The sequence below is a fragment of the Nyctibius grandis genome, chromosome 15 (assembly GCF_013368605.1).
Source record: "Nyctibius grandis isolate bNycGra1 chromosome 15, bNycGra1.pri, whole genome shotgun sequence".
NCBI classification, from domain to species: domain Eukaryota; kingdom Metazoa; phylum Chordata; class Aves; order Nyctibiiformes; family Nyctibiidae; genus Nyctibius; species Nyctibius grandis.
In genome coordinates, this window is record NC_090672.1 from 990,513 (window position 1) to 1,009,349 (window position 18,837).

An 18,837-nucleotide genomic window follows, 5' to 3' on the forward strand; every position below is an offset into this window, starting at 1 on the left:
GCGAGGCGGTCACTAAAGTCTTCCCAAAACGGACAAGGCAGAGCTTTCTGAAGGAACTAGTCCTTCCCAACAGTTCTGATTAATCACGTGGAAGGATCAGGTGAACAAGATAGGTAGCGTATCTAAAGCAGTAATTCTCCCCCCAGCCCTGTAGCCTCAGATAACTCTGCTTTTCTCAGGCTTGGCAAATCCCCACAGCTGTGATTCATCTCACCAGCCTTCAGCCACCTGTAACGGGACCTCAGGGTGCTGCTGGGGGGACTGAAGAGACTCAGATCCAGTAAAGACAAGACGCGTGCAGAGGTGCTCTGCCACTGCCCCCACCTCTCGGACCCTGAAGTCTGATTCACATCTCCCCAGTGACAGGGAGCCCAAAAACCTTTCAGAGGGCTAACACAGATGGATCCTCCCAAAAATCAGTTCCCTCCAACGCAAACGACTGCCTTGCTCTGCACTTTTCGGCACGGCTGGGGTCCGTTCTCTGCTGCCGACCCCGTCCGGAGCTCGTCTTTAGCAGCACAACCAGTTTGCTTTCGGCAGATGGGAAATGGCAACACAAAGCTTTGAGCTGCCAGTGACAAAGTCAGGGGTGAGGTGCTACGGCATGGGTGGCTGTACAGAAGGACAGGTTTAGTGTATTAAACATAGGTTATTATAAAACTCTTAAGGGTGCACCATTTATTACAATGTATCTTTATTAAAAAAGAAAAAAAAAGGTGTATAGTGTTCAGAAGCTGTGAAAATAGTGTAAGAACTGTACATTGTGAACTCTGGTTATTTTTTTTTCTTGTACCATAGAAAAAAATGTATAAAAATTATCAAAACGCTGATGTGCAGGGATGTTGCCTTATTGTCTGTAACATGGAGCTCAGGAACATAACTGCTTCAAAGAGCTTCAGAATATTTTATCCGGTATCCTGGTTTGACTTCCTCCTCTATTTAAGATATTATACATGGATCAGAGTGTTTATGTAATAGTTCTATCCTTTTGCCTGCAGGTCAGTTGTAATAAAACTAGGATGCAACTGTGACCTTGTTATTTTCATTTCGTAAGGTCAGACATGAATGAGAAGAATCATTGAAAGCTGCTGAAATACCTGGCTTCCAGGCCCTTCCTCCAGGTGGAGGCAGCTGTGCGGAAGAAAAGCAGCTTTCGAAACTGCTTATGCTAAATTTAAAAAAAAAAATGTGTAGGGAGACCTGGATATATTTTCTTTCTCTGGAAGACTGCTGAGCCCTCTGTGCTAATGGGGTGCCTCTCAGGTGAGCCCTGTTTGCTGCACAGGGAGGTTCTGGTGGCTCAGGACACCTCGTCCCTGCGAGGAGGGCAAGTGGCCGTGCCCATGCTCTGGGGAAAGGGCAGGTGGTGCTCACAGCTTTGCAGGCTGCTTTGTTTTTGCAAGAGCAGTCAATGTCTGAAAAGTCCAGATGATCTAAGACTAGCAAGTCCTGGGTAATTCCTACTGCCAAGTGTCCTTCCTGCCTGGAGGCCATGGAGGGCTTGGAGACTGTCCAGGCAGGTGGGCAGAACTGTACCACAGCAGCCTCACTGGGAAAGAAGACAGTGTCGGGGGAGAGGGGCCAGCCATGAGTGCCAGTAGTGCTCAAATCCGCTTGATGGGACCACCCAGGAGCGCCCAATTCAGTGAGAGGGAGAGCCAGAGCATACTGGCGGAGATCATTGGTCATGCCACAGCTCAGAACCAGAAGTACTTAGGAATGGATGGAGTAACATGGCATTGGCTCTCGCATTGGCTCGTCACGTGGAGGGTGAGTTTTGTCAAGAGAACGGAAGGCAGGTAACAGAGCCGAAGAAATTCTTGCTACGTCAAGATACACAGTGTGAAAGGTTAGCAGTGGTTGAAGTCTGTCAGTTTGCATAAATTCAGTATTTCCACCACATGACTTTTTTTCTGGAAGGCTCCTGTTGCCAGCACAATACTTGGAATATTTTGGACCACCTGCTGTCCCCACTCTTCAGCCAGAATCCAGGATCTCTGATTTGGTGATCTCCAGGTAGAAGACAAAATCTGACCACACACCAGGGAGAGTCCTTCCCTGATGGGCAGATGCTGGAGGACCCAACTCCTCACCTTACAGCTCCTTTTTCCATCGATAGGAGCTGCTCCGGGATTCTGTTCCTTTTGCACTGCAACCTGCCTTTGCGTCTTGAGATTTGTTCTCAAGGAAGATGTCACAGCTGAAGGAGCTGAAGGAAGCTGGTGGCTGGATGCGAGTCCACCTGCACATTCCTTCACCTGAGTATTCCCATGCTCTGCAGGAAGGAGAGCATCCCTCTCCTCTCTTTTCCCCTCTGAGTGTGTGGCATGCAGAAGGGACTGTATTTGTGGCCATTTCAGTTCCTCACAGTTGCCCCTTGTTGAACTCATGCTGTTTTTCCTCCTGTGGACTCTTTTCCTTGCCCGTTTGGACTTCACTGTCTGCTGAGGACCTCCATTGTCATTGTGTCACTGCTGAGGGTGGTACAGAAAAGCTCCGACCTACATCCCAGATGCCACTAGCGTCTCAGACAGGACCCACGCCTGCGCAGTGCCACTGTTGCAGTTCCTTTGAGCCCTTGGACAATTCCAGCATTCCTTGCTTGAGTGACATATGATGGCTTTCTCCAGTCCTGGGGCTGGGAGTCCTCCTGTGGGCATCATGACCAGGTCTCTGTGGCTCAACTCTGGCTTCTCCCTCTGCCGCCACATGGGCTCTGAGGCTGCCCTGGTTTCTGTATTCAGCACCAAGGCTGAGGAGCAGATGTTTGAGCCAGTTTCCAGGTAGACTTTAAGCCACTGACCACTCTCTTTGTGCCCAGTGGTCCAGGCTGCACCTCATACCAATTCCTCACACCTTTATGCCCACTTGCATGGCTGAGGTGCTTCTCAGCTCTTCAGCAAACTTTATATAGCATCCAAAGCAGCATACTGTGCTCTGTTATAATTATTCTGTGTCTGTGGAACTCCAAGACCAGCTTTGAGGTTTGGGTGGGTTCAAACACATCCCTGCCTGGACCCAAGCAGTATGAATGCAGATGTGCACCACCACCTGTTCCTGTCAGGAGCACTTTGAGTTGTGTGGTCTGGAAATGGCTTCCCCTACCCTTCATCCCAGCCTCTTGTCTCCTTTGATGGCCAGGTAAATATAAATTACGTACTCAGGCCTGGGTTAATACCACAGGTGCCGCTTAGGAAAAAAAAAAAAAAAGCTCCATTTTTCACTTTGACTCCTGATACAAGTCATAAGTGTGGTCATTGCTTTGGACGTGTGAAGGGTCCAGGGAAAGAAAGAGTGGCTGCTCTGGTGGATAAAAAAAGAAAGCAGCTCTTGAATTTTTCCATTATGGTTAAAGCTGTGCAAATGCTTGGAGAACAGGATGAAGCGTGAACTCCCTCTTCTGGAGATACACAGTGCCACGGTTGTATTGGGAATAAAATATCAGAGCAGGCTGGCTGAACCGTGGGCTCTCCACCAGTGTGTGACTAAAAGCCATTATCTTTGCATTAACTCCAGATGGAAGGGCCGGGCAGGCCCTCCTGCCAGGAGAAACCTTGCGTCGCCAAGCACTTGCTACTTCAAACAGCAAATCTCCGCTGAGCTACACCTCAAGAGCTGGGTGCAGGGATGTTACCCTGCAGGTGTAGCTGTGCTAACACTCCCAAAAGCACACGCAGACTCAGAAAGTGGGAAGGGTGAAAGGGTTTGGTGTGTATAGAAAGACCATCTACTTACACTAGAGAAGAGGTGCTTGCTTGCAAGGTTGTGTGTGGTATCTGCGTTCATGTCCATACTTGTGCTTGTGTGAGTGCAGACATCAGAGCTATGCTGAAAACCGCTGGAGAAGGTGCTTTGTGGGAGCCTAACATCTAGAGCACTTCTATTCTGTCCCTTCTTTTCCCAAATTTGGTCCATGCTCGACATAAGTCAGCCACCTCAGACAGAAAGACAAGAAGCAAAATGTGGATGCCTGAATTCTTTCTATGCCTCTGGGAAGAAAGTTTACTTTAGTGGCTGGTCATGGAGGCAGTTCTCTGCCTTGGCCAGACAGGAGTGCAGCTTATTGGATAGAGATGGAGCCAACCAATGCTGCAGCAATCTGGATTATGTTAAATCAGATTATTTTGAGAAAAGGAGGAGAACCTGCGTGACCTTCTGAGGAAAACAGCTTTCTCACCAGGCTCAAGATGGACTGAGAACCTGTCTGCTCAGCACACCGGTAGCTTCATAGAGCAATTACAAGTGATTTGTCTTGAGAAGTTTTTGGGTGTTTCTAAGAAAGATCTTCTATATGAAGTCCACCAGACATTTGCAGAACTGGTTCCTGAGACATCCAGTTTGTGAACACCTCTGATCCTGCTGACCCTGGAGACACGCTGAAATTTCAGTGCTCCGCAGAAGCATGACCCAGAAGTGCTGCTCCATGCAAGCAAGCACACCATGGTCAGCTGAAGATGCTTTGAGAGAAAAAAATACCAAAACACAGAGAAAACTGTGAAGGGTGCATGGTTGGAAGCTGTAGCTCAGCCTTCTGTATAGTGCAGACCACAACCATTCTCCTGGTTCCCTGCACCAGGATCCTGCTTTTCTTTCTCGCTCTGCACCTGGGTTTGGGCTGGAAAAGCAGGAGGGAAGCAAATGAGGACAGAAAGATTCAGATCCTGGGATTCCATATCACAGTGATTTCCTGAAGACATTTGAATCTCATCCCTATTTCAAGAGGTCGGTGGAAACCATCTTGAAATCCAGCCAATTCCTGCTTCCTAAAGAAAAGAGAGTGCAACTGAAGCCACCTTTTTGATGGGATCACTACCACCGGCATGTGATCTGAATGCAGGGGCGTTTCCACTGAAGGATGCCGTAGCCATTTCTTCGCATGTTTGATGTTGTCACCAGGAAAGGGGGGGGTTACTTGGATGGGAGAGGTTCATGTGTCCCTGGCGAACATGTTTTCTGACCAGATGAGCAATGCAGAGGATGTTCCCTGGCCTCTCCTGAGGTCCCAAGCTTTTGTAGCTTTGAAGCCCAATAAATAAGGTGCTGCTGCTGTTACGAGGCCACAGACTTGTGCTAAGCTAGCAAAAGGGGTTTCAGGGCTTGTCAGGCCTTGTCTGAACTAGTCTCAGCTTGCCTGGAGCATTGCTTTATCTTGTTTAGCTGATAGCTTTGGTGGTCCCAAAAAAACCTGGCCATGCAGCCGTATCACTACCAATGCTCCAGTGTGAACAAGTGTCTGGACTTGAAAAGCAGATGTTGACTATGCTGAAGTCCCCTGAGAACCTCAGTGCATCCTGCACAGCCAGAAGAAGTCCTTCTTCCGTAGTGGCCTTCTTTTAGGTGTTGCAGATATGGGGATGACAGCAGGTCAAGGGGGTGCAGAGGGTCCATGCATGGGTAAGGAGTGGCCCTGGACCCCTCCTGAGTGAGTTTGGGTGAGAGGTAGGTAGAAGTTTCGGGGGAGCTGGCCAGGGATGAGCAGAAGGATCTGGATGGATGGTGGGTGGTAGTATGCTCAGAGAGGGGTAAGAGAGTGTCCTCTGCTGGTGAGCAGCTACGAGGGGGCTGTACGCGCTGGTGTGGGGGGCAGTGGGGGCTCTGCATGGGTGGTGAGGTGCCAGGGCTTTCTGTGCACAGAGGAGGCCAAGGGGGCCTTGGCTGGCAGGCAGCTGGAGAGGGCTGGGCCAGGGGCTGCTGTGGGTGTGGAGGTGGCATTGGTGTGCAGAGAGGGGTGCTGGGGATGCTGGTGTGGGTGTCCTAGGGTGACGGGGTGTCAGTGACCAGGTGGTGGAAGGCACTGGCAGCTGTGGTGCTGGCCTCAGGGGCTTTTGGGCTCCCCCATGCTGCAGGGGTCTGCGATGGGCACACGCGAGTTCCTCCCGCTGCCGCCTATTCATCCCACACACACCCGAGGGCACAGGGTACCCCTGCCAAGCCCAGAAGGGCTGAGGAACAGATGTTTCCCCATGTGACTTGGGAGTGGAAACTGTGCCTAAAACATGGTCTGTCTTTACCTGGAAGCTGGTGGAAAGAGGCTGTTGACATCTCAGTGCCTCCCACGGAGGAAACATTGGATGGTGCACTGAGCCGGGCATCTCACATTTAAAAACCTTGCCAAAGGCACGAAAAATGTTATTTGACTCTTGGAACATTTTTTTTGCTTTATATTTCTTGTATTTTTCAGGCAGGAAGGCCCAGGGAGAGTGGGACATCACTGGGATCCTCTAGTGACGGAGGTTTTTCCTTCATTGAATCCAGGCTTGGATGGCAAGGAAAACCCCAGGATCCTAAATCCCTTGGCACAGCCTGCGTGGGAAAATCCGGCCAGCAAGATGCTGAGGAGCTTCATGGTGGTGGCTGAGTGTGGATGGGGCTTTGCAGGTGCTTCTCTGGCCAAGGCAATGGGAGTGAGAGCAGGTCCTGTCCATCCAGCACAGCCCGGGCAGAGCTGAGCTGAGCTCTTCTCCAGGCAGTGGAGGAGCTCTGCTGAAGGTATCTTTTGGGGCCTGAAAGGAGACCTCAGGAGACCCTCTGATCCCTCCCTCTGCTCCACAGCCAGACCTTGGTCTGGACTCAGCCTCCCCAAATGCTCTAGTCCAAACCTTGGCACCTGACAAGCATCTTTCCTGCACTTCAAAGCTGTGACTCCCTGTACCGCTCGCCTTGTTCTTTGCCTTTTGCAACAGGAGACTGCCAGCACGTCCTCCCAGCTCCTCCTCTGCAGACTAAAGAACACAGGCAGACAGGACAGGTGAGTGCTCCTGTCCACCAGTATTCCCGAAACAATCCTAGACTGAGGCTTGTCTTCTCATTCTCTGAGTAACCATGGCTTGGCTCAGCCCGGGTGGTTTATCGCAACACATTTCGTTGCAGTGTAGTTTAGAGATTAAAAGATGTTCGTAAGAACTAGTTGTTCTTTCATCTGCATCTTTTCAGATTCACTTCTGCAATGTCTCAGGACTGTTTCACCTTTTAAGCCCATCTGTGGGGACACACAGTCCATCCCTGCAAACAGGTGGGTGAAAGTCTTGGGAACCCCTTTTTTAATCAAAGGAAAGATGTGATTAATCTGGAAACCAATCTAATGGGTTCTGGGGAGAAGGAGCCAGGGTCCCCCAGGGGAGAGCTCTCCAGCTTGCCCCTGCCGCTCACCTACAGGCAACAGGAGGTTCAGCTGCGGAGGGAGCTCTGCCCGTGCCCACCACGTGCCCTGTGTCCAGCAGCCCACCGCCGGGAGCTGGGCTGCTGGAAGCTGCAAAGGGGTTTGGGCAGGGTGCCAATCGCTGCCTTTGAAGGGGACACTGACCCAAGGAGCAGGGTTTGCAGGAGAACAAAGCGATACCAAAGCCAACAGAAGAAAAAGCCTTCAGAAGCAGGAAGCTCCAGCTGGCTTGTTTAGAAATCTTCCAGGCGAAACTGTTGCCGTGAAAGAAATATTTCTGCTCTTGTGAGGACTGTAGCTGCCCCAGGGCATGGAGCTGATACCAAATGGTCCCAGCTGGGATGGCTGTGGCTGCCCCAGCCAGCAAAATCAAACAGCAAACTTCAAGCTGCTGAGTGGCAAGACAAAGGGGTTTTTAATAATGAAGGTGTTGCTGGTAACATAGGCAAGGATATGTGCTTGCTTACAAGTTTGAAGTTGACAGTATCCCTTTAAATAAGGAAATACATTTGCTGAGAAGAGAAACCTATCTGGAAAGCCCTGTACAATGACGCAGTGTAGCAGCTAACACTACTCTGTTTCAAGTGCTCTTAATATTCTCCATGGACCGGTTTCGAAAAATCTCTCACTTAGAAAAAGAAATTCTATAAAAAAATGCAACCTGTGGTTGTCTATCCTATAGCAGTGCAGTGTGACCTTTTGTACAATAGAAAAGTGGTGCTTTAAATAGTGAGTTGAAAGCTACTGCCACGTGCTTTATACAGCATGCAACAACGCCACGAGCTGGAGACACAGCCGGGGCTGCAGAGCCTCCTCTGACAGCTCAGCACCCCTGGGGGGAGCACCCGCGGGAGCCAGGCTGCCCACAGGCCCCTCGCGCCGGACCTCTTCCCCAGCTGCTGCATCTCCGATGTGCTGTCCTTCCAGTAACACAAATATTAAATATGCTCAGTCTGTAAATAGTTTAACAATCTTTGTCAGCAACAATATTTACTTTGGCAAAACCAGAATTGCAAAGAAGTAGATGTGTCTGTCAAACAGTCTGCAGCAAGTTCTTTGGTGGAAGCCAAGTGAAGCAAAGGCTCCTCGCTAGAGCCTGAAGAAGTATATTGCACAGAGACTCATAGGAGAAATGCTGGTGACTTCAAACGGAAGGCATCACTGCAGGAGAGCATCCATCTCTGCTGGCTTCAGGAGAACTAGCTCCTCCAGGCTCAGTGATTCACAGCTGTTCTCCAGACGGCCGTGCTCTGGGCTGAGCAAACAGTGACGCTGGAGTAAACATGGGAAGAAGGGGGTGACTGCTGGGGGTCAAGTAGCAATGGGAAGAAGGATGGAGGGATAGATGGCAGAGAAGTGGAAGCAACAAAAGCAGACACTTGCACAAACCCACAGCCACGCAAGGGCCCGCTTAGCCCTGCCCCACGTGCAGGTCACTGAGTGCCCGTTTCTGGTTGCCCCTGCTCCCAGCTCACGCAAGGCGGTGGAGATCCATCCTGACTTCTGTCTGTGCAAAGGACAACCCCTCCAAAGCCTGGCTGTATTTTCCATACGACTCGCCTCTACCTTGGACCAAAACACATTACACATCTCTTTGTCTGTACCACACATGGCAGCTACACTGGGATGCCATGTCCCTTCGATACCTGGACCTACAGCCTGAGCAACTGCCTCCCACATCCGGAGCTCTCTGCTCCAAGGTCACAGGCTTCAGCCTGATTCAGTTCAGACAGCTCCTGGGCTTTCAGCCCCACAGGCACCATGAGGACATGACAAGGTGCCACCACGAACATGGTGATCTCCATCTCTCATCCACCTGGAGCAGAGCTGTGCAGGGACCGGGCAACACAGCTTCAGGGGCAGGAGGAGGAAGCTGGCTGTATGGAGAAGTGTGCTTGTTGCCCTGGCTGGGCAGAACCTCCCTGCTCCCGCACCCCCTGGCCTGGGCATGGCCAAGGTGAGCCCAGCAGGATTGCCTGAAGGGCTGGACAGGCAGGAGGGGAGTAGAGGAGGGGGCAGCAACGGGCTCTCCTCTCCATGATTTCCCATTGCCACCCAGGTGAGGTCTCCTCACCACACAGTTTTATCATGAGCTGCTCCAGTTCTCACGAGAGTGACTGCTAAAACTGGGGGGAGGCAAGATAAAAGAAACAAAACTGAAGTTCTTGTCAATCTAAAGAAGCATTGTTAAAGGCACTGATGTCCTCTGTGGGGATGTGTCAATGGAGGAAATCCAGAGTACCAGAGCTGCTGTCCTGTCAATTCGCAGTAACTGGAAATTCAAACAAGTTTGTGCTGGGAAAATGACTCCCAGCATAAAGTTTCCCTTGGATGTGGCACATTAGCCCTGCGTGTTTTCCGGCATGACAGAAACACTGTGCTGGCTGCCGCAGGCTTACAGTATCCTGCCTCCACCACTCTCCCTCTCACCACTGCTGCAGGTGCAGGTCCATGCTGGTGTTTAGGCTGAGATCGGTAACATCTAGGAAATCAATGTTGAAGATGCTGGGACCCGCAGGGGTGAGCGAGCCAAAGCCGGTGGCGGAGCTGGGGGGGGTGAGGTCCAGCCACTCCATCGTTTCCCACGGAGACTCAGTGAAACTCATTTGTAAACCGGAGCCATCGGCAGGGGAAGGGGAGAGCTGGGTTTCCATGGGTGAGAGGGGAGTCTGTAAAATCTCCTGAGAGGTGAGCAGTTCATCTGCAGCTTTGCCGGAGAAGCCCTCCATCATCCCTTCGAAGTGGGACTCTTCTCCCCCCATCTTCAGCAGGGAGATTTCACTGACCCTCCCCAGGGGGCTGTGGGCATTCAGCAGGACCTCGAGATGAGCATCACTGCTGCCCGGACAGTGCTCGAAGGGGAGCTGGGCTGAGGAGACCTGCTCGAAAGTGGTGGATGACTTTGGGAGAGAAGCACTGGAGTTCCCTGTAGAGACTGTTATCTGAGGTACTTTCTGGAGGCAGGACCGATCTTCCTTGGCATTGGCTGGCATTTCTGTCAACAAATGAGAAGGGTTTGAGGTGCTCTGGCAGTACCCACCACTGCTGGGCACAGGGGCACCAACACAGCCCCCCAGCTGGGCTCTTGGACATGCCTGCAGAGACCTGCTCCCCACTCAATCCCCTTGGCATTGCTTGCCCACCCTCCCTGGGGGAAGCACGTTCCTGCTTTCTGACCTCGACTCCCCCGGTTTTGGACACAGTCCCCAGGCACAAGCACTGGCAGCTGTCCCCGTGGGTTGGGCGCTGGCTGTGCAAGGGAAAGGCCACAGGCAGCACTTTGCACAGGGGAGGGCACCAGCAGTGCTCTACACGGGAAATGGCACTGGCAGCACTGGGAATGATGGGGGACACTAGGGGGGTCTGAGTGGGGAGTGTGCTGGCAGTGTTGTGCACAGGGCTGCCACCTTGCCATCCCTTCTCTCTCTGCAGTCTGCATAGGCAATAACCAAGCCCAGACCACCCCACCAGGTCTGCACATGCAGGAGCAGGCTCCAGGAGGGCCAATATGCTTTTGAATTCAATCTCAGTGGCTGCTGGCACAGGGAGGGCAAGTGAAAGCTGTACTCAACTCAGGCAGCTCTGCTGGGGTGCACAGAGTGCACTGAGCCCCATGGACCGACGCTGGCTTGGAGGAGGGGAACAGGGAAGCAGTGCGTACCTCCACTCTCAATCAGCACGTCCAGGAGCTCATCCATCTGCTGACTTCGTGTCATCTGCTGCAGCAAACGACAAAGAGGAGAGTAGAGGGTGTTAGGAGGAGAGTCCCTCCAGCCACAAGCCAGGTAGGTGGCTCTAGACCCTACAAACGGCTTTCTCCCATGCAGGAGAGATGCCATGCCAACACAGGGCTGGCAGCAGCTTTCAGAAGAGCACTGCAGGGCCCTGGGACAAGCATGGTGGATCCGGGGAGCACGGTGCGAGGTGCCCCCCACCCTGCCGCAGACCCTCTGCTCAGTAGCCACCACACACTGCCTCTTCCCAGGGCCATCAGGACACACCGACATTTTGGACCCAGCACCTCGCACTGCCATGTGCCTCCTTGCACTCCTTGCAGCTCGCCGAGGGCAACGCATCCTCCTCCTCCTCTCCCTGTCCAGAGACTGGAAGGACTTTCTGCACGCCTCTCTGCCAGCCATCATAAGGCCATTTTTATCACTGCCAACAACATCACTCTGTTATCCTAAAGGCACCACCATGACCGGCACTGAGGCTGCTGACAGACTCTCACAAGATGTAAGGGGTTCGTGAGCAATGGAGACAGTCCTGCCCATGGGAACAGCACTCCAGGGTCAGGCTAAAGGAGGCAGATGGCATGGAGAAGGGCACTTTGCTAATGGGCTAAAGAGGGAAGGTGAGGGTTCCTGGTGACTTGGAAATGCTCAAGCATCTGTTTCTCACATAGCACTGAGCACCACAAAGAGTACACCGAAGTCCTGGGGCATTTGTGGGGGATGTCAGGACCCCAGGGTGGACCGTGCCTTTCACCAGCACAGAAGACACTATCCCATCCAGCACGGTGTCTGACTGCTTTGTGGCGGTCATTCAGTAACTAACTCTCCAAGAAAAGCTCATTCCTTATGGAAACAGGCCTGTCCCACCCAGAGACCCCATAACGGGTTGTAGCTGACTCCTGCAGACAAGTTACATTAACCACAAAAGAACACACTGCTCAGCCCTGGCCCTATAGAAAATAAAAACCATGCAGTTACCTGCTTTACTGCATCCTCATAGGGTGGAGGCTGCTTTACCTCTGAGAGGGCTGGGCTTGACTTACAAAAACTTGGGGATGGAATAGAAAACTTTTGACCTGCCTGTGTAGCCATCTGCGTGGGGGAAATACAGGGAAACGGAGTCAATGCACAGGGAGGCACGGCAGGAGGCCCAGGTCTCTTTCACCCCTGTTGAAGCCAGAGTGGTGCCAGGGAAACTAACGATTTTGTGGGTCAAATGAGCTCAAAGTGCCTGGCCTCCGGGCAGGAGAGAGGAGGTAAACTAGCTCCATCAGCCTAGCTCTGAGACCCAGGGCCAGGCCAACCTCCAGTTGCTGCTGGAGCACAGGCATGATGCTGCAGAGCATCCTGGTGCTCAGTCCAGCTGTGAAAGTGAAGAGCAAAGGGGAGAGAGAAATGGGCTGCTGGTGGTCTGCTGCACCCAGCCAGTGATGCAGCGCTTCCCCAGCTGCCTCCCAGCCCCTGTGCTGGGGACCCTCTCCATCACCACCTGTCCAGGGGCATCTCACAGATCCCAGCCCAGGGAAGACCACTCAAAAGAGTCGCTGCCAGGTCAGCACCTAGGCTTTCCCTGTGCCTATGTCAAACACCTGCATATCTGTGCCAGCTTTTTGCCAGTCCCTCCCCAGAGAAGGAGGGACCTCATCTGAAAGTCCAGTTCCTGCCAGCTGCTGTCCCCATCGCCTCTAGGCCCTCGTGTGTCCTCCCCCACCACCTGGCCACAGCTGCCTCATCCCATGAGAGCCAGCACCAGAGGATGCAGCATGGGCCTGGCAGGTGGGTCAGATCCAGAAGTGGATCCAGGGCAGCAGAGAGACCACTCAGTCTGGCCATACACATCCTGGCCACTTTTCTGTGGAGGGCAGCTGGGAGGAACAGTATCCCTGGCTTGGGGGGGACAGCACTCCCATGCTGGGCACAGAGCTGCTGTTGCTGAAGAGGGACCCTCGCCCCTGGGAGCTCCTTGCAAGCAGCAGAGGTACACCCCGGATGGGTGGTATCGCACCCGGGATGAGCTGCAGGACACTGTGGGGCCATCCCCTCCGTATGCCTCTTGTGCTTGGCCAGCGAGGAAGGAGCCAGAGATGCCCCCGAGATGCCGCTGCTCCCTGCTGATGCTGTCTGACCGCTGCCCGGTCATCCAGAGCAGCCCTGCTGCCTCTCTTGGAGTATTGCCTCACAGCACCGTGTCACCCTGGCTATTGTACCCACAGCTCTGCCCCATTGCCCAGCTCATCTCTACATTTCCATGCCCCACTGCTGAGGTCACCCACCGCATCCTACTGCCCACTGCATCCCCTGCTCTCTGCCCCACTGCCCAGCTTATCCACAGCACTGCTCCCATTGCCCAGCTCACTCAAAGCAATGCTCCCCACTGCCCATTTCACCCCAGCAGCAAGCCCCACTGCCTACCTCACCCCGACAGCACTGCGCTCCCCTGCCCATCCTGCTGGCAGCACTCTGTCTCTCTGCCCCTTTCACCCTAAATTGCCCCCCATTGCTCACCTCACTGACAGTGCTGTGTGCCAGCTGCCCATGTCACCTCTCTCACTGTCCTCTGAATGGCTTAGAGACAATGCTGCATTCCGCTTTCTGCCGCCTTGCAGCACTGCACCCCGCTGCCCAGCTCCTGCTGCACGCTGCGGGGTGTGCTGGCTGTGGGAGCGCGATCCGTGCGCTGCCCCGCTCACGCGCTGCGCAATCTGCAGTGGCTGCCGCTCTGTTGTGAGGCTGTCGTACCCTCAGCGTGCACTCGCTGTCCATCTTCCCTGAATGCGCTGTGCATGCCTTGCACCACTGTGTGTGTTCTACACACTGTATGATCGGTGTTGCTTCTGCCTGGGAAACCCTGGTGGGGTGGTGGGATGAGTTTGGGCTGTGATCAGCAGCACCTCGTGCTGCTTTTATGTGTTGGCAGCATGCACCCCTCTCCAAGCTCTCATACCTATGCGGAGGGCTGAGTGAGGAGTGGTGGATGCTCAAGGGACAGCTCTCTGCTGTGCTGGTTGCCCGGTGGGGAGGCACAAGCTCTAGCTGACTGCAGACCCCAGTTGCAAGCCCTGCTCTATCTTCCCAAGAAAAGGCTTCCCATGTGATCAGGGTAACTGCCCTCCTTCAACCCAGTGGTCAAAATCCCTCACACACTGCTAGGAGCTGCAACGGCTCAGTAAGATGCTGAAAAGCCCCACAACACTGCAGCGGGGCTCTCCCTGGGTTGTAGGAAGCTGTGCCAGGGCTCTCCCAGGGACTGGGGGATCAGTGCTTGTGCTTTCCTGCTGTGGGTAGAGCTTTGCCAGGCCTCCACAGGGCAGGGGAACATGTGCCAGGTCTCCCCAGGGTGGACGAAGCCATGCCAGCGTTCCATGGGGCAGGGGGAGCTGCGCCAGGACACCCCCAGGGGCACAGCAAGCTGTGCCAGGGCCTCCCCCTGAGGGGAGAGGCAGCTGAGTTAGAGCTCTTTTAGGGCAGAAGAAGCTGTTCCAGTTCTCCCCCAGGGCAGAGGGAGCTGTGCCAGGACTCCTCCAGGGGCAGAGGGAGGTGTGCCAGTGCTTAACCAGGGGCAGATGGAGCTGTGCCAGGGCTCTGCGGGGTAGAGGATGCTGTGCCAGGACACTCCCAGGACACAGGGAGCTTTGCCAGTGCTCACCCAGGGGCAGAGAGAGCTGTGCTGGGGTCCCCTGGGGAAGAGGGGAGCTGTGCCAGGACTCCCCCAGGGCAGAAGGAGCTGTGCTAGGGCTCCATGGGGCATGGGACCCGTGCTGTGACCCACCAGGGCAATTGGGCATGGTGGTAGCAGGGCTCCCCAGGAGATGCCCTGTAAAGGACCTTGTGGTGCCCTCGTGGGCTACTCTCTGCCTTCTTAGGCAGCTCCACATGCTGCTACAGCCCCCTGGGTACCCACCCTGCGTGCTAGCAGTCCCGGTCTGATAGGAAAGGACTCAAACTGGGACTGACTGCCCACAGACACCAGCACGTTCACCACTGCGATGCCATCTGGGGTGCGCTCCCGCTTACCGAAGCTGTGCGAAGGCAACTGTTGGTCTGCGGGGACCCGCTGCGCCCCTCTGCCTGCGAGCCAGGGGACACCGAGAGGAGATAGTGGCTGTTGGGGGACGGCGGCAGGCTGATGTGCTGGGGGCTCTTTGCAGGCCCTAGTGGAGAGTGCTGGGGGGAGCACTGCGGGCTCAGGAAGGTCGAGGAGGTGATGGTGCTTTGCCCTGCAGGCTCCAAGCAGTGGCTATTTACCATGTGAGGCAGCTGCGGCACCCCACAGTTACTTAACTTATCCGAGCTGCTGGCTTGGCCTTTCAAGGCAGTTTGTTTGGATGCAAATGGACAGCTGGACACTGCGTTTTCTTGCTTGATGGGGACACCAAAGAAATGCTGAGTGGGCTGCTGCTTCTCCTCAAGGCCATTGCTTCTCTTTCGCTTCTGGAGCTGCATCCGTAACTCTTCCACCTGCCTCTGCTCTTGCTGCAGCTTCCACGTCAGTTCATTGATCACCTTCTGCTTCTCTACCAGCATCTTGTCTTTCTCTGTGTCGATCCCTTCCAGCTCCAGCTGGATGCTCCCTCCATTCATGCTGCTCATGAGGCTTTCTTCGGCACTGCCATGAACCGGAGATGGCTGGAGACCAAACTGTGGAGAAGACATGGGCCCATCACTGAATGTGTCTGGCAAAGAGCCACTCACAGAGAGGTCGGAGGAGGCTGGAGAGATGGGTGGTGTGGAGCTGGTGCTGCCAAAGTGGTAGAAGCCATTTGATAACATGCTGGTGGAGGACTGCGACTGATAACTTGAGAGGGTGCTTGTTGGAGTGACTGGGAAGGTGACGGTGGTGATCTCACTGAAGCTTGGCACTGCGTTGCTGCCGCACTCCTGGAAGGGCCGCAGCCGTTCCATCAGCGCTGTTTTGGTACCTGACACAGGCAAGCCTCGTATTCGGAGCTGCTGTCTCAGTTCTGACACCTAGAAGGAAAGTCACCAACGATCAGTCCCAAAGGCAGATGAGCCCTTTAGAAACCCAGCATTTCTCACAAGGAGTCTCAGATCACAGGCTCCCAGCTTCCTCCTTTAAAGCTCTGACCCCCCCAGGTGCTCACTGTTGCACCTGCAGTCACCAGAGTCACCATGCACAGCCCTGACCACTGCACATCCTGTAGGACCTCAACCTTTCCTAACAGGAAATCCTTCCTTCTTCCTCCAGGAACTGTGACTGTACTCCATGAACCAGCAGTGGTCCTTGGGCCATGGAGGTAACCCAAGATTCCCTTCCTAGCAGTAGGTTTCTACATGAGCAGAGGACTTTCACTAGCTGATGGCATCCTTGAGCTCAGAGAGTGTGACCACATACCCTGGAGCCAGATACTCCATGTTCAGGCGTCTGCACACAGTTCAGACATCTGAGCTGTGTCATTGCTATGGCCAAACTCATATTATTTCTACCTCATCTTATTTCTTTCTCTAATAATGAGTATTGCTCCCAGGTCTCTGCTCCTAAAAGGACTTGGCCATCCCCATGGCTGAGGCTTCATTAGCAAAGTATAAAAGAACCATTGATGTGAGTGACTCGCCCTTATGCCCCTCCTGTCTTGCCTACATGAGAGATTTAGGTACTGTTCAAAGCAGTCTCATAGCTGCAGACTCCAGGAGATACCTGCTTGTGCAGAGAGCTGAGCTGACCTGGCTGCAATGACCACTGAGAAGCTGAGTTGCTAAGTGGAGGCCATGCTGATCTCCTAGCTTCTGGCTGGTCTGCTAGCAGCATCCATGATGTCCACCATAAACCCACAGAAGATATGGGGCCATGAGCTGCAGGAGAAGCAGCACAGATCATCCTTTAGTCCTCGACCTGATGGCCTGGCCTGCAGCCATCTCAAGTTGTACCTCGGGTTTGCTGATACATGCCCTGGAGCAATGCACCCAAGCACCATCTGCAGAGCAGCAAACCCATGTTTTCAGTTACCATCATGGTGACCAATTCCTGACCCGGTGTGATGTACTCTTGGGTTTGCTCACAGCATGGTGGTTCTGGTTTGCTGATTTGTAACACGCGGTCACTCCCAGCCAGCTCAGCCTGTGGCACTACTCTGCTCACTTCAGGGGTAACAAAACACATTCAAGCTGTAAGATTCTACTCCTGCAGTGATAAAGTTTTCACTCACTTTCAGATCATCCAGGTTAGACGGCAGAGGGCCTGGCTTGATAGATGATACACAAGTCTGGCCTGAAAATGTGGTTTTCACGGGAGAAAGAGGGGTGGTGTTGACAGAAGTTGATGAAGAATTTGAACTTTTGACCATTTGCTCATTTGATTGCCTGAAATAACAAAGGAGATTCGGGGTAACTTGTGTGTCCCCCCGGTGTCTCTGTGCCCAGTGTACCATCTCTGCTCCCTTGGGGCTGCTGTCTCCTGTATGAGATCTGAAGGACCACCAACCCCAAGAAAAACCAGGTTGGGCTGTAAGGAGATTGCCGGTGACCCACCAGCAGGTCACAGGTGCCCCAGACAGTGCACAAAGCCAGAAGAGCTTTGCAGGAGACTGTGCTATGTTCCCAAGCTTTTATGTTTCTCTTGCATGCAGCTATCCCCCTGGCCCTGGCACCAATGGGTATGGGAGGGGAAAGATTGGAGGGAGACAGGGCTAAGCCCTGCTATTGGCACATTGCCACTCACTTTAGCTGGCCTTGGTGCATCCCTGGGTAGCTGAAGTGCTGCTGCTGCTGCTGCTGTTGTTGCTGCTGCTGCTGCTGCTGCTGGCTGAGGATCTGGAGCTGCAGAAAGAGCTGCTGCTGCTGGAGGAGTCTGGCATATGCAGAGTCCATGGGTGGAGGGGACTTCTCTGCCTTCTGGTCTGGAGGGATGTACTGGTGATACTTCAGCTTCTTCACCTTGGGCTTCGTGTCCTTGGGCTTTTTGTGACGGTTCTTGCTGTCACTGGATGATTTGGACTGTTGGTCCAAGAAGGAAAGGAATTAGCTGGGAGAAGATCTTCTGCCATCCCTGTGAGAACTCAGAGGCCTGGGACAGAGAGAGGGGAGCTTCTGCTGGCACCCTGACACTCCAGCTCCAAGAGCTGCTGAGCCTGCCTACAGGGGACTCCCTCAGGGCCATGTCTCATCTCAGTTGTGCTGGAGAGCAAATGAGATGGAGAATGACCCTTCTTGTCTGGAAGGTATTTTAGTGTTGCCTTGTACCTCCTCGTGCTCCTAGGCCCAGAGGACGTTTCCAGTGCAGGACGAGGAACCACCTCTCTCAGGGTGCAATACTGTACCTCATATGATTACAAAATGAGTTAAATTGCATTTTTTGACAATCAGATTTGTCTCTCTGCATTATTCCAAGACTTAAGGGCAAACCCCCCAGACCTCCCACACATGTGGGGTGCAGCGATGAGCATTTCAGGCCTGGACGCAGTTTGTCCCCTCTCAAGGGGAGCCTGGAGGCACAGGCATTACCTTCACGGCCGAGGGCACCGGCAGGGGTGGGCACTCCTGCCCCGCTGCCTGCTTGGGGCTGTCGCACTGGCTGCCCTGCCCCGAGGCCGGGTCCGGTGCATGGCTTTCGGTGCCGTGAGGGTGATCCTGAAAGAGAGAGGTGAGCCATGCGATGGGAGAGGGGATGTGGGGCCAGTGCCAGGGGCTGGCCAGCTCGGACAGCCTCTGCCTGCAAGGGGCACCTGGTACCCCATTCCCCCTGCCCTATATCATCCCCAGTCCCCCAGTCCATCCCAGATGCCTCAGTCCATCCCCGTCCCCCCATGTCTATCCCAGCCCACTATCCCCACTTCTCTCAGGCTATCCCAGTCCCCTCCCAGCCCCTCTGTCTATCTCCCCAGTCCCTCCCAGTCCTTCCCAGTCCATCCCAGTCCCCAAGCCCTCTCTGTTCCACCTCAGGCCTGTATCTTCGTTCCCCTCCAGTACACTGTTGGCCCCTCTGTGTCC

The 18,837-nt window shown here is 53.9% G+C and overlaps 1 protein-coding gene across 11 annotated transcripts in view; it reads right to left on the reverse strand.

Moving 5' to 3' along the window:
- Window positions 1-7,551: 7,551 nt before the first annotated feature.
- Window positions 7,552-18,837, reverse strand: part of MYOCD (myocardin) — a 40,667-nt gene continuing 29,381 nt past the window's right edge. For 8 of the 11 annotated variants that reach the window (XM_068413304.1, XM_068413314.1, XM_068413310.1 and 5 more), the window contains 7 exons: window positions 18,352-18,477; window positions 17,570-17,844; window positions 17,058-17,211; window positions 14,908-15,861; window positions 11,872-11,985; window positions 10,821-10,878; window positions 7,552-10,154 (listed from right to left, as the gene is read on the reverse strand). In XM_068413304.1, coding sequence (XP_068269405.1) covers window positions 9,586-10,154; window positions 10,821-10,878; window positions 11,872-11,985; window positions 14,908-15,861; window positions 17,058-17,211; window positions 17,570-17,844; window positions 18,352-18,477 — 2,250 coding nt within the window. In that variant the 3' untranslated portion in view covers window positions 7,552-9,585. Of the gene's footprint in view, window positions 10,155-10,820; window positions 10,879-11,871; window positions 11,986-13,413; window positions 13,742-14,907; window positions 15,862-17,057; window positions 17,212-17,569; window positions 17,845-18,351; window positions 18,478-18,837 lie in introns of those variants that run through there. The other 3 variants (XM_068413306.1, XM_068413305.1, XM_068413312.1) reach the window with 3 other exon arrangements.